Source organism: Lepus europaeus, chromosome 13, assembly GCF_033115175.1.
Source record: "Lepus europaeus isolate LE1 chromosome 13, mLepTim1.pri, whole genome shotgun sequence".
Classification (NCBI taxonomy): domain Eukaryota; kingdom Metazoa; phylum Chordata; class Mammalia; order Lagomorpha; family Leporidae; genus Lepus; species Lepus europaeus.
The window spans coordinates 6898504-6912868 of NC_084839.1; the positions used below are offsets into that span (position 1 = coordinate 6898504).

General features: G+C 48.2%; 1 protein-coding gene across 8 annotated transcripts in view; it reads right to left on the minus strand.

Annotated features, from left to right (window-relative positions):
- KIDINS220 (kinase D interacting substrate 220) overlaps window positions 1-14365 on the minus strand; it is a 131717-nt gene that overhangs the window by 99888 nt on the left and 17464 nt on the right. For all 8 annotated transcript variants that reach the window (XR_009867773.1, XR_009867771.1, XR_009867772.1 and 5 more), the window contains exons 7-11: window positions 11651-11749; window positions 8068-8265; window positions 4630-4728; window positions 2730-2828; window positions 2272-2370 (exon numbers count right to left, since the gene is read on the minus strand). Coding sequence is in view for 4 of the 8 variants with exons in the window: in XM_062208922.1 (XP_062064906.1) it covers window positions 2272-2370; window positions 2730-2828; window positions 4630-4728; window positions 8068-8265; window positions 11651-11749 (594 nt within the window). In the remaining 4 variants the exon portion in view is untranslated. The remainder of the gene's footprint in view (window positions 1-2271; window positions 2371-2729; window positions 2829-4629; window positions 4729-8067; window positions 8266-11650; window positions 11750-14365) is intronic.

Below are 14365 nucleotides of genomic sequence, written 5' to 3' on the forward strand. Positions count from 1 at the left end.
CGGGGTAAACGTGCAGGATTAGAAAACAGAGTACAAGAGGACACACGCCACAGGGGGCAAACTTGGCCTCAGTTTCCACTCTCTTCCTACTGACGAGATCAGTGACTCCCATGCATTAACCAGCAAACTCCCATCCCCGCTCCGATTTCTTGCCCACACTCTGGTCCCACGTCCCAGCGCCCACTGGTCACAGTCTCCTGAACGTCTTATCAGTCACTTAACCAAACCTATCTAAAGCAGCCTGCACTGTGTTCCCCTACCTCCGCTCCACTGTCATTCCCAAACTGTCAGAAGGCAAAATATCATTTCCGCCAGACACAGAATCTCTGGAACTGGGGCGAAGACATTAACACACACTGCCACTATGCTGAAGACAAGCAGAGAGCAGTGAGTGGCTGGTAAACAACATTGATCTTTGTTCTTAAACTTATTTTTAGGAAACTCCCATGTAGAGACAGGCTCAAGGCTTACACAAGCTGGCATCCCAAATTTTGGCAGGACAGCACCCGGCTGCCCTCAAGAAGGTGTTTAATGAACAACTGTGCCAACCGTGTGGACCTGTCGGCCGGCTGCATGCACAGAGCACACAAAAGGACCCAAGACAGAGGCCTGCAGGGAACCGACCCATGACCACGCAACGACTGTGTACAGACAGCACGGCAACAACCAGTGAGCCTGAACGGAACCTCAAAGGGCAAACATCCAAGGCTCCTTACTGAAAACTGGGACACTCTCAGATGTGAATCAACGGCAGAATGAGAAAAAATGCAATGTAAGTTTTCTAGCTATATATTTTCATTTTTGAAAAGGTTTGATTTAGTATCCTTAATTTTTAGTAAATATTTGATTTTTAACATTAGTGTTAATGTAATTTAATTTGGCCATGACCAGTGGGAGAGATTTTTTGGTTTCAAGTAATATTGGTTTTTTGGTAAAACAAAAAGTAGACACAGGAGCAGGCATGTGGCACAGTGGGTGAAGCTGTTTATTGCCACACCCACATCCCATTTCAAAGTGCCGGTTCCAGTCCAGCTGCTCCACTTCCAAGCCGGCTCCCTGCTAATGCACCGGGAAGACAGCTGATGGTGGCCCAAGTGCTTGGGTCCCTGCCACTCACATGGGAGACCCAGATGGAGTTCCAGGCTCCTGGCTTTGGCCTGGCCCAGCCCTGGTAGCTGTAGGCATCTGGGGAGTGAACCAGTAGATGGAAGCGATAACCCACCCTCCCTCCCTCTCTCTCTCTCCTTCTCTGTCCCTCTGCCTTTCAAATAAATTAAATAAATCATTTTTAGGGGAAGAAAAAGAACGTTGAGTCCAGGATTTGTGTTTAACTGCCTCATAAACAACAAAAAGATAAACTTCAACCTATCATGAATTTAAAAAACTTAAATCTTATGCCTTCAGAGGGGAATATTTAGAATACTCTTGCTTCATACATAAATCAATTCACTTCTTCCAGAGGCAAAATCAGTTTGAAGCACAGAAATAGGAATCAGTTGTCCATGAAGCAATAAACAATGGAGAGTTACTTTACTATAGAAAATTTCTTGGGGCCGAAGCTGTGGCGCAGCGGGTTAACGCCCTGGCCTGAAGCGCCAGCATCCCATATGAGCACCGGCTTGAGTCCCGGCTGCTCCACTTCTGATCCAGCTCTCTGCTGTGGCCTGGGAAAGCTGTGAAGGATGGCCCAGGTCCTTGGGCCCCTGTACCCTTGTAGGAGACCTGCAGGAAGCTCCTGGCTCCTGGCTTCGGATCGGCACAGCTCTGGCCGTTGCAGCCAATTGAGGAGTGAACCAGCGGATGGAAGACCTCTCTCTCTCTCTCTCTCTTTTTCTCTCTTTCCTCTCTCTCCTCTCTGCCTCTCCTCTCTATGTAATTCTGACTTTCAAATAAATAAGTAAATCTTAAAAAAAAAAAAAAGTTTCTCTAAAAGCAATGCAGCGAGGAGGCGTGGCGAACGTCCGTGTCCTTCCAGCAACCCCTGGTGGCGGTCCGCCCTGAGTCTCCCGTCCCTCTGCGTTCTCCCTCCCGCCTGTCGGCTACAAGCTCTACCCGACACCGTCCTCCTTGTGGGGTCAAGGGCAGCTCCCCAGAACGGGCATCAGCGACAGGAGGAAACCCCGAAGCAGCTTTGCTAACGGCATACTGACTGCCCACCCCCGGCACGTGCTGGGACACCACGAAAGCCCACCCAGACCTCCCTGCACAAAACCAGGTCAGGACGGCCGGACGGCGCGTCCGCCACGAGCTCTGGCTGCGCAGGCACGTTACCTTGTCCACAGCGGACACCTTGGCCCCTTTATCCAGCAGCAGCTCCACGACCTCAATATTCCTCATCTTGGTGGCCTTTATGAGAGGCGTCTCACCGTCCTGCACACACAGGAGGGAAGGGTTACCAGTGGATCGGCCCTATGACTCCCACAGAAACATACACAGCAAGAAGTATCTGACTCCAGGAATAGCCTGCATTTTCAATGTTCCCAAGAAAACAGAGTTGGTAAAACGATCACAAAAAGCACCCTTCCTTTCACACTCACTCACCTGCACCAAAGTCACTTTTATCACAGCCCCACCTGTTCAAAGGGAGCACACCACACCCAGCCAGGGCCAATCCAATGTGCCAAGGATACACTATTCCCAACGAAATCAAGATAACTCCCACATCAGAGATGACTGAAAACGAGAAGCGGTGTTCAGTACCGCTACCACGACGGAAACATCACCGGTACCTTGGTACATATCTCGGTGTCAGGATTGCACTGCAGGATGTCTCGCACCATCGTGGCATTCCCTTTCTCAACAGCCCAATACAAAGCGGTCTTGTTGTCCTGTAGAATGAAAGAAAGTAGCAATAAGTTCACGTCAGACACAGACTAAAAACTGCTTATGTGAATGTGACGCGCCACGAATTCTGCCAGGAAGCGTTTCAAGCCACAGCACGGCGGGAAATAATGAATCCTTGCACTGTCACATTTCCTCGTGAGAAATTCTGTATGAAAGAAGCCCAGGAACACTTAGTATTATTTGACTTAACAGCAGAAATCCCACAGTTAATACAGTAATGCTCACTTCTGCAATGCAATCAGATTTCAGAAACACGCACTGGATTGGAAATCACACCAACAGCTTGAGCTCTGTGGAAAAGTCACGTAAATATCCTGGCCCACAAATTCTCATGCATAATACGGAATAGCTACACCTGCCTTGTGCTTCCAAGGATAATGAGTGATTTACTTCCCCAGCAGAGGGCACTATTGATCTTGTAGTTTTTGGGTTTCTCAGTCTCCACCCTCTTGGTACCCTCTATGGTCTTAACCAGATCTTAGCATCCTACCTAGCTGAAACACTGATCCACACGGATCTGGAAAGCAGAGCCAGTGAACGAACAACCGATTCATATAGGAAAACAGGACTGCCAGGCACAGAGCGATTAGCAGGTGATCTAGAAGCCGACTTCGAATGAAAATCGGACTTCAATCCACAAGGTAACAACTGTCTGCCGCTGCCGCCACACAGCATCTCCCGCGCCCCAACCTCCCCGCAGGAGCCCCCAGAAGCAGTCCACAGACCTCTCTAGTCCGACCTCCCTGTCCATCTCCCAGCAGCCCCACCACAGCACCGCCAAGCTGATTCAGCCACTGGCTAGGGAGCACAGTCTCCCTTCCCCGTTCTCTCCCACTGTCTCACCCTGTCTCACCGCCCCTGCCCAGACACCCAGCCTGCCTTCGCTCTGCCACCTAAATCCAACTTCTCTGTCACACCGCCAACTCCACTTTCCTTCCGAAGCCTTCTTCCTTAATGCGCTCTCTGCCACCTCAAGCCTCTTCTATCTGAACCCTTTTCTAGGTAGTCAATCATATACCCTCTGTGGCTATACTGCCTATGTTTGAATAAAAGGATAAAAATAAACAGCTCTAACTTCTGAATTAGATTATGTCTCTCTTACATGCAACGGTCCCATGCTAACTTCTCCATAGCATTCGGCATACTATTTGTTAGTTTGATTGAAAAACAGACTTGAACGCAAGAATTTCAGCTAAATATAAGGAAAAACTAAGCAGAGCTGTGGACCGTGCACGACAGACTGCCAAGAACATTTCTCTTTCATCTAAAGCTCCTGAAGTTTTAGTTAAACTACAACTTTGGCGAGGCTTTTATCTAAAATTACTCCTCTGTGTCTCCAGCGGTCACAACTGCCTTGGCACAGGCCAGAGGCACTACCAGGTGGTCCCAGGAAAGGCAGACGGGATGGCGACAAAGGGCAATCAAACAGAACAGAAGAGGAGCAGGTAGATGAAGAAGACAAACACGGGGAGGGGGGATATACGTGGGAAAACAGAGAGGTAACACAGCCCAGTGCCACCCGCTGCTCACATCACAAACCACTCACTTTGGAACTGAATATATTTACACCTCGGTAAAAGACCGGAGGTTCTTCCTGGTTTCCTTCTATGGAAGGTTAACACTGATACAGAAATCTGTAATAATGGAAGTGAATAATAATGGACATGCTCTAAACCTGCTAGGGTTCCTGAGTTTATCTGCACAGGAAAGTCGGAAGAAGGACGTGACAGTGAGTGAACTCACAAATGAACAGACCCCAGATAACTTCGGCGCTGTCACACGCACCTGGCCCCTGATGTCAATGTCGGCGTATTTCTGGAGCAGTGCACGGACGATCTCCACATGCCCCCCTCTGACAGCACCGATCAACACGGTGTCTCCACTCTAGAAAGACAAAAAAAACTCAGTTGAATAAACAAGCTGTTTGAAGCTAAGCTTATTTGTTTATTAAAATGATAGAAATTTGCTGCCAACTTCTTAGAAAAAGAGCCTATCTCTAAGAGAAAATTTTAAATGAATTATATTAATACTTGATATTGTCTTCCGAGCAAGGAACAGAGGACTGACTCCTCAGAATGAGAAGTTTAGAAAGATTACCCAGAATAAGTCTTTTCTCTGTGAAGGTAAATTCATATTGCAAATGTAAATTAAATACAATGGCACTGTAGCTGCCAACGAACCAGATGAATGTGCAAATTATATACTAAAAATCCCTCAGCATAATAGTACAGGACAAAAGCCATGGATTTTAAAAACAGGAGCCACAAAGCTAAAGCTATGCGTAGGTCAACAGCCACATTTAAGTAAGGGAGAAGCGTGGCTCCCAAGCAAGCACCCACAAGTATTGCAGTCACTTTGGCAGTCCCAGGCCAGTGGCACAGGAGTGACTCCTCCCCTGCCGTAAGACTCAAAGTTCGCTAATCCTGAGGACGTCTCTTTGCCCTGAGATTACATTCACCACGCAACAATTCTTTTTAACTGTGTCTTCCTATTACTTCAAATACTAGAAATGGCTACTTTGCCAACAGGCATGAATATTATTTATTGCCAAACTGCTGTAGGCTTGGGGGTTGGAGGAACCGTAAGTTGTGGCTCAGTTCATTCCGAGTGGGTCACCAGGCCACAAACCGAGATGCAGGCCCATCAAAGCACCTGGACACTCGGCTTCTGATGGAACCTCCTAACGCATCCTGGGAGGCAGCAGATGATGGCTCAAGGACTTCAGTCCCTGTCACCCACGTGGGAAACCCGGATGGCGTCATGGATCCCTGGCTTCCGCCCTACCCAGCCCTAGTTATTGTAGGCATTTGGGGAGTAATCCAGCAGATGGAAGATTTGTCAGTCTCTTATCTTTCAAATAAAATGAGAATAAAAATAAAATTAATGTTTCAAAAAAGTTACAGATCCTTGAGGATTAGCACTATAATAGAATATCTTAACTCCCACATTAAAATAGGGGCCAGCATTGTGGCGTAGTGAGTAAGGCTGTCACCTGCAGTGCTGGCATCCAATATGGGCACCGGTTCCAGTCCAGTTCCCTGCTAATGGCCTAGGAAGGCTGCAGAAGATGGCCCAAGTCCTTGGGCCCCTGCACCCACGTGGGAGACCTGGAAGAAGCTCCTGGCTCCTGGCTTCAGTCTAGCCCAGGCCCAGCTGGGCAGCCCCTGCCATTGCAGCCATCTTGGGGATGGGCCAGCGGATGGAGATCTCCCTCTCTCTCTCTGTCTCTATCTCTCCCTCTCGCTACAACTCTGACTTGTAAATAGTAAATAAATAAATCTTTTAAAAGTAAACAAATAAATAAGTAAAGCAGAAATAAACTCAAAGCAGACAAATTTTAGTTGAGAAAGCTGGCATTCACATGGGTGCATACCAGTAAATTTTAAAAAGACACTAAAGATTTCAATGCTTACAATGTGCAATGTACCATTCTAGGCTCTGGGGAAAAAAGCAGGCAACCTCCCAGCTCTGGCAGAAAAGGTCAATACATAATGAAGAAAAAAAATCAGACAAACAATATGCAAATAAATTAAAGCAGGGCCATGTGACAGAAAGTGACGGACAGCCACCTTGGGTGGGGCAGTTGAGAGCCTGAGAAGGGAGCATGTGCGCTGAGGTGGAGTGACACGAAGACAGCACAACAGACTGCACAGCTGGTGCAGAGGACCCACATCAGGAACGGCTCAGTGACGGGGGGAGGGGGCTGCAGCCGACTGCAACAGGGCACAGAGCCGTGCAGAATGAGGCCAGACTTAGGCAAGGACACTCTCGTGAACTGTCTATAAAAGGGTAATACTGGGGCCGGTGCCGTGGGTAAAGCCTCCTCCTGCAGTGCCGGCATCCCATATGGGCACTGGTTCAAGTCCCAGCTGCTCCACTTCCAATCCAGCTCTCTGCTATGGCCTGGGAAAGCACTTGGGCCCCTGCACCCACATGGGAGACCCAGAGGAAGCTCCTGCTCCTCGCTTCGGATCAGCGCAGCTCCAGCCATTATGGACATCTGGGGAGTGAACCAGCAGATGGGAGACCTCTCTCTCTCTCTCTGCCTCTGCTTCTGCCTCTCTGTAACTCTGCCTTTCAAATAAATAAATCTTAATAAATAAATAAATAAATAAATAAATAAATAAAAGGGTAATACTTATCCTACCTACAGTAGGAAGCCTTGGGTGCTGTTAAGCAAAGCAGTACATGTGAGATTTCCTGTTTTAAAGATCACTCTAAGAACAGAGTGAACAAACCGGGGTAACAGCAGAACCAGTTCCAAGGCTCCTGCCTCAGTGATGAGGGCTTGTGGTTTATGATGGCGTGACAGTGGAGAAGAGTGGGTGTTTAAAGGGTACGTTCTGCAACAGAATAAGAACTGAAGGACTAGACGGGGCGGGTAAGACAAGACAGCCATCGAAGCAGAAGCTTTTACAGCAGGGTGGATGGTGGTACCATTCGCTGAGATGGACAGGTGGGGGACAAGTAAGGATTTAAAACAAGACATTGTCTGGCATAAACTCAAACCCATTATACAACCAAGTGGTAAGTTCAAATAAGAGCTGGATGTGTAAGTATGAGCTCAAAGAAGTTAGGGCGAAATAAAGAATCTTGAAAAACATTTAAGATTCATTTATTTACTTGAAAGTCAGAGTTACAGAGAGGAAAAGAGAGAGCGGCCATCTGCAGGTTCACTTCCTAGATGGCCATAACAGCTGGGGTTGGGCCAGACTGAAACCGGAGCCCGGAGCTTCATCCACATTGGTAGCAGGAGCCCAAACACTCAGGCTATCCATCCTCTGCTGCTTTTCCCAAGCCATAAGCAGGGAGCTGGATCAGAAGTGGAGCAGCCAGGACACAAACAGATACCCATATGGGATTCCGGCATCACAGGTGGTGTCTTAAACCCACTACACCGCAGCACCCCAGAATTTTGAAAATCTTCAAATGCAAAGGTGGGACCTACACCTCTGGAATAATGAGTAACATCAGCTAGAGTGAGAGAGAGCAAGGACAAGTACAGGCTAATGCGACAGGTAACAAACTGTTCGACAAAAATAAAACCAGACATTCTTCAAAAGACCAGCTCTTAACCCAGCAGTTTCAAGGTAGACACTGAACTTGTTATCTTAAAACAAGCTTATAACATGGCAGAATCTGGAGAGGTGGTGGTGAGCAGCAGCCAAGGCAATCTTTCATCCATCCCACCAAGAGAAGACCCGTCTGGAGCAGGTGACCTACCCGGTCAGGTATGTTCACGTATGTGCCAGCATCAAGCAGATCCTGGACAATTTCCGTGTGCCCCTCCTTGGAGGCGATCATCAGAGCTGTGTTTCCGTCCTTATCCGTCAAGTTGACATTAGGATTCCTCTTCAAAATCTCTTTTACTGACTGTGTGTACCCTCCTTTCACTGCCACAATGAGAGCAGTCATTGAATTCTAGAAAAAAAGGCAAGCCCAAGAGATTAGTAAATCCTAGAAAATAAAGGTTCACGCCACACACATGCAGTGTCTGTAAGTAGGTGGCCGATTATGAAGTTACTTCTGATAATAAAATGCCAACATAAATAACGAGATACACAGTGAAAGTGGACAGCAGCCATAGTTTCATTTTTGGAAGATAACATTAAATCTTTTGAGTCATAGGACTACTCAGCTCTTTAGGTGACAGTCTGAAATTAAACTCATTTACAGCAAACGCTCCCACTAAGGCTCTGAGTTACAATAAGAGTGGACAAGGTGACTCAAAATTAGAAACATCGTAAATCAGTACAAACTAAGGTGAAATCACACAAGCTGTGAATTCTTTGCGGGACTAGAGCGGTGGCACAGTGGGCTAAGCTTCCGCCTGCAGCACCGGCATCCCAGTGGGCACCAGTTTGAGTCCCGGCTGCTCCTCTTCCAATCCAACTCTCTGCTATGGCCTGGAAAAGCAGTGGAAGATGGTCCAAGTTCTTGGGACCCTACACCCATGTGGGAGAGCCTGGAAGAAGCTCCTGGCTCTTGACTTTGGATCAGCTCTAGTCATTGCAACCATTTGGGGAGTCAATCAGTGGAGGGAAGACCTTCCTCTCTGTCTCTCCCTCTTCTCTGCAACTCTCTCTCTCAAATAAATAAATAAAATCTTTAAAATAAAAAAAATTCTTTGCAAAAAACCTATAGGAAAACTGAAATAAAACAATGACTTCAAAGCTACAGGATATTTCAAGGAAGTACAATAAGAAGGGAAGGATTACAGGGTGGAAGTATCATTACGCTCACACAACTGTATGTATGAAATACATGCAATCTGTTCCCTTTATATTAATAAAAAAAGCAAAAAAAATAGCTATAAGATATTTCGAGGAAAGTGTAATACATGCTCATTTACAGTGGTCCAGAAACCAAATTTTTAAAAGTATCTTAAAAAATTCTTTTAAAAACTATAGTCTAGGGGCCAGAGCTGTGGTGCAGCGGGTTAAAGCCCTGGCCTGAAGCGCTCGCTGGCATCCCATATGGGCGCCGGTTCTAGTCCCAGCTGCTCCTCTTCTGATCCAGCTCTCTGCTATGGCCTGGGATAGCAGTGGAAGATGGCCCAAGTGCTTGGGCCCCTGCACCCACATGGGAGACCTGGAAGCTCCTGGCTCCTGGCTTCAGATCAGCCATTGTGGCCATCTGGAGAGTGAACCAGTGGATGGAAGACCTCTCGCTCTCTCTGGCTCTACCTCTCTCTCTCTTTCAAAAACCAACCTGCTTCCTGAGATTTAGCTCTACGTTTGAAGTCACAGAAATATTCCAGTTATTAGATTGCCCCAGAACTAAGCCCTAATTCTCTTACATATTAGAATAACACAAGCATGAGCAGTGCTCATCACTCAGGCCCTGATGACGCTGGCCAGAAAAGAAGCCAGCTGGAGGTGGACATCCACGGCTGCCCACGAATCCTGCTCTGGCGGCCCACAGTGCGAAACCAGCAGACGCTCGCTGAGGGTCAGCCAGCGGCAGGAAACAGGAGGGGCTGCCATCGTGCCAGTTAGCCCAGTAGGATGCAGGAGTTCATTCTCATTTCTCTGCAGTCACGTCTGGGGGCACCTCTTCTCAGAGGCGTCCGTGACCCTCTTCACACAATACAGCAATCAAGTTAACAGAGGTCTGCCTTACTGTTTGGGAGCGTAAACACTGTTTCCTTTAGCTAGATTCTGATGGACTCAGGGAAAAGCCCACTGTTGGGCTTTCCCCCTTCTACCCTGCAGACTTGGCACGGCACGTGCTCATTAGGGCATTACTGCTAGTCACCAAGATGGATTTAACCAGTGTGTACGCTTCCTAGGTTTTAACAGCTGATTTCTGACTTTTTAATGTTTATTGAAGAAGAAAAATAAGGCACTATTTAAAATATCCAAAAAATTACATTACTGTTTTAAAGAAAAAACTTTAGAGGGCAGCATTGTGGCACAGTGAGTTAAGCCACTGACTGCAACACAGGCATCCCTTATGGGAGCACCGGTTCAAGTCCTGACTGCTCCACTTCCAATCTAGCTCCCTGTTACTGTGCCTGGGAAGGCTGCAGATGACCCAAGTGCTTGGGCCACTGCCACCAACGTGGGGGGCCCCACTGGAGTTCCTGGCCTGTCCCAGCCCTGGCAGCCACCTGGGGAGTAAACCAGCCGACGGCGGATTTCCCTCTGTCTCTCCCTCTCTGTCACTCTGCCTTTCAAATAACTAAATCAAGCTTGAAAGGCAGGCAGGCAGGGAGCAAAGGAAAAATTCCAATGGAGCATAACTTTTTTCCAGAAGTAATATTCTTTTTGTTATTCTTTTTAAAATGTTTATGTGCTTACTGATTTATTTGAGGTGCAGAAAAACAGAGAGAGAGAGAGAGCTACAAAGACAGAGAAAGCCCGTCCACTGGTTCATTCCCTAAATACCCACAAAGGCAGCCTAAGTGGAGCCCAGGAGCCAGGAATACAACCAGAGCCTCCAATATGAGTGACAAAGACCCAACCACTCGAGCCATGACCCAGCAATTCTCAAGATGCATACCAGAAGGAAGCTAGGTTCCAAACTGGAGCCAGGGTCTGAACCTGGGCACTTGGGTGAACCACCTGGCAGCTTAACCATTAGGTTAAACACCCTCTCCAAAACTGATATTAAAAACTACTTGATGTGTGGCCAGCGCCGTGGCATAAGTTAAACCTCCACCAGCAATGTCAACATCTCATACGGGCACTGGTTCAAGTCCTGGGTGCCCCACTTCTGATCCAGCTCCCTGCTAATGTGGCACGGAAGGCGACCCAAGTGCTTGAGCCCCTGTACCCATGTGGGAGACCTGGAAGAAGCCCCTGGCTCCTGGCCTGACCCAGCCACAGCCTTTGTGGCCATTTGGGGAGTGAACCAGCAGATGGATGATCTCTCTCTCCTCTCTCTGTATCTGTGTTTCAAATAAATAAATAAATCTTTAAAAAAAAAAAACTACCTGATTCAAAGAAATTTACAGATAGGATAGCCTAAAATTACTAACTAGTTTTAATCTTAACTACATAATTAAATACACACTAGTATTAAATTTATACCAAGATAAAAATTATTGCTTATAGTTTTAGCCTACCAAAATGTATATTCCCTAGCAAAAGATCCTTAAAAGCACATTTCTACAGTATATTGCAATTTTAAAACATTTATAATATACTTAGAATAACAGAAAGAAACTGCTTGCTTTCCTAAATTAACATCACCTAAGAAGTGGAAAGAAATTTTTCTAGGCATATATTGTGAAATACATTCTTCTTCTTAAACCAAAACATCTCTCTATTAGCAACATTTAAAATATAAAAAAGATACTTACAGCTCCTTCTTGATCAACATCAGCTCCCATGGCCAACAGATGTTTCACACATTCCAAATGGCCCTTGCGTGCAGCCCAAACCAAAGGGGTGGTTCCATACTAGCAAAACACACAGCAAACACAGGTCAGCACCACAGCAGTGAGGTAAACTAGCTCTCAACATGGATTTTTATTAAAAAAAAAAAAAAAATCACACCATCAGTATTCTCAGATAACCACAGACACCAATCATAATTTTAAGCCTAGGTCAATGGCCGGCGCCGTGGCTTAACAGGCTAATCCTCCGCCTTGCAGCGCCAGCACACGAGGTTCTAGTCCCGGTTGGGGCACCGGATTCTATCCCGGTTGCCCCTCTTCCAGGCCAGCTCTCTGCTATGGCCTGGGAGGGCAGTGGAGGATGGCCCAAGTGCTTGGGTCCTGCACCCACATGGGAGACCAGGAGAAGCACCTGGCTCCTGGCTTCGGATCAGCGAGATGCGCCGGCCGCAGCGGCCATTGGAGGGTGAACCAACGGCAAAAAGGAAGACCTTTCTCTCTGTCTCTCTCTCTCACTGTCCACTCTGCCTGTCAAAAAAAAAAAAAAAAGCCTAGGTCAAGCCCATGTCCCCCGTTTTATTTCTCCTGAATAAAGGACTAACCACTGCACCACACATCTTTGAGCCAGCTTTACTGAACTCCCACCACCAGGACAATCGTCACCACATAGTCAAGCAATTCAATTCAGTCTGCGCACAAATCACTTGGTACCTCAGCTCAGAAACTCAGCCAACAGCCCCCTCCCCAGCAAGGGCAGGGTAAAAGCACCACGGAACACACACCATGTGTTAAGGCAGAGCTGGGCCTTCGAGAACCTGGCAACCCAGACACGTGAACACCCACAGTGACCGTCAAGTATGGGGAGCCAGGGATGGAAATCAACATTGAGTGAACTTCTGCTCTCTACAAAGCCCTGTCCATCACCACTTTCGGTGTTGATGAAAATGCTCTATGGGGCTGGCGCTGTGGCATAGCGGGTAAAGCTGCTGCCTGCAGTGCCAGCATCCCATACGGGTACTGGTTCGAGCCCCAGCTGCTCCACTCCTGATCAAGCTCTCTGCTATGGCCTGGGAAAGCAGTGGAAGACGGCCTAAGTGCTTGGGCACCTGCACCCACATGGGTGAGCTGGAAGAAGCTCCTGGCTCCTGGCTTTGTATTGGCCCAGCACTAACCATTGCAGCCATTCAGGGAGTGAACCAGTGGATGGAAAATCAGTACCTCTCCCTCTCCTTCTCCCTCTCCCTCTCCGTCTTTCAAATAGATAAATAAATCTTTAAAAAAAGAAAGAAAGAAAATGCTCTGTAATTCTGTGTGGGCCAATGGAGTAGCCACTGGTCGAGTGTAAGCAGTAAGTGCTTAAAGTGCGGCTGGTGTGACCGAGGGCCTACATTTTTACTTCCGTTTTAGTTGATTTAAGCCTAAACAGCCGTACGCGGCTACTGGCACCACACCGGGCAGCACGGACGCTGTCACAAGGCTGCCCACACAGCACAGGAGCAGCAGGCACATTGAGGAGGAAGACAACGAGGCGTGAGCAGCAGCCACAGCCACAGCCTAAAGCAGGGACGGGGACGCGGGAAGAGGCCGCCAGGAGGACTCCCTGCCACACCCCCGACCTGCAGCCTTCTCCCAGAATTAAAGTCCTTCTAGGCTCCTCCTCTGTGGATAACATTTAGTTGCCTGAACCCGGATCTACAGATCTTTCAGTCCATTTTTTTTCTTTCTAAAGGTTTTGCTGTATTCTAAACCGACCAACCCTCCTGAGTTTTCAATTCCTTTACCACCTCCGACATGTCACCGAATTCTCCTCCCTCCGGACTCCTGTCCACGTGTCCGGTCACTGCTGCCCTGCTACCAAGTCCACACCCATCTGTGACCTCAGCACCAGCTCTGCACAGCCCCTCGTCCCGTCCACCCCCTCACTCCCAGCAGGACGCCTTTAGCTCCTGGGGCTCCGGCCCGTCATTAAAAATTAGTTCCCAGGGCCAGGCTTTGTAGTGCAGGGACTGGCCCACAGCCCGGGACACCCACGTTCCATAGCAGAGCTCCCGGATTCAAGCCCTGGCTCCACTTCTGATCCTGCTTCCCACTAACGTGCACCCTGGGGACCGGCGGGTGCTGGCTCAACTCCTTGCCACCCTTATGGGAGATCTGGATGGAGCTCCAGGCTCCTGGCTTTGGCCTGGCCTACCCCTGGCTGTAGCAGGCTGTTGAGGAGGGAACCAGCAGATGGAAGATCTTTCTCTTCCACTGCCTTTCAAATAAATAAATAAAATTTAATTAGTTCCCATAGAAGCCTCATTCTATCTCTATCAGCGATAAACAATTCCCTGTCTTCAATGCACCCCTTAGGGCACTGTTGAGTACGGATTCTTCTTAAATACCACTCCGTGCCAGCCGCCTGCCCAGCCTCCCCCTGTCCCCTCCACCACCCCGCTGACTCGCAGGGACCACCGGGCCGTAGGGTTCAGGTGTTCCGGTCTGTCTGCACCTGGCTACACGTACAGCCAGGGCTTCCTCCCACAAAGCCTCTCCCACACTCAGCACAGCCCTCCCCTCATTGGTCTGCTCAGTACCAGACAAACCATGTGAAATCACACGGGGGCCTTTGGTTCTCGTTCTCCGGTGCTGAGGTTAATCTCCATGGATGGAAATTCTGCCCATCCTTCAAGGCCTAGA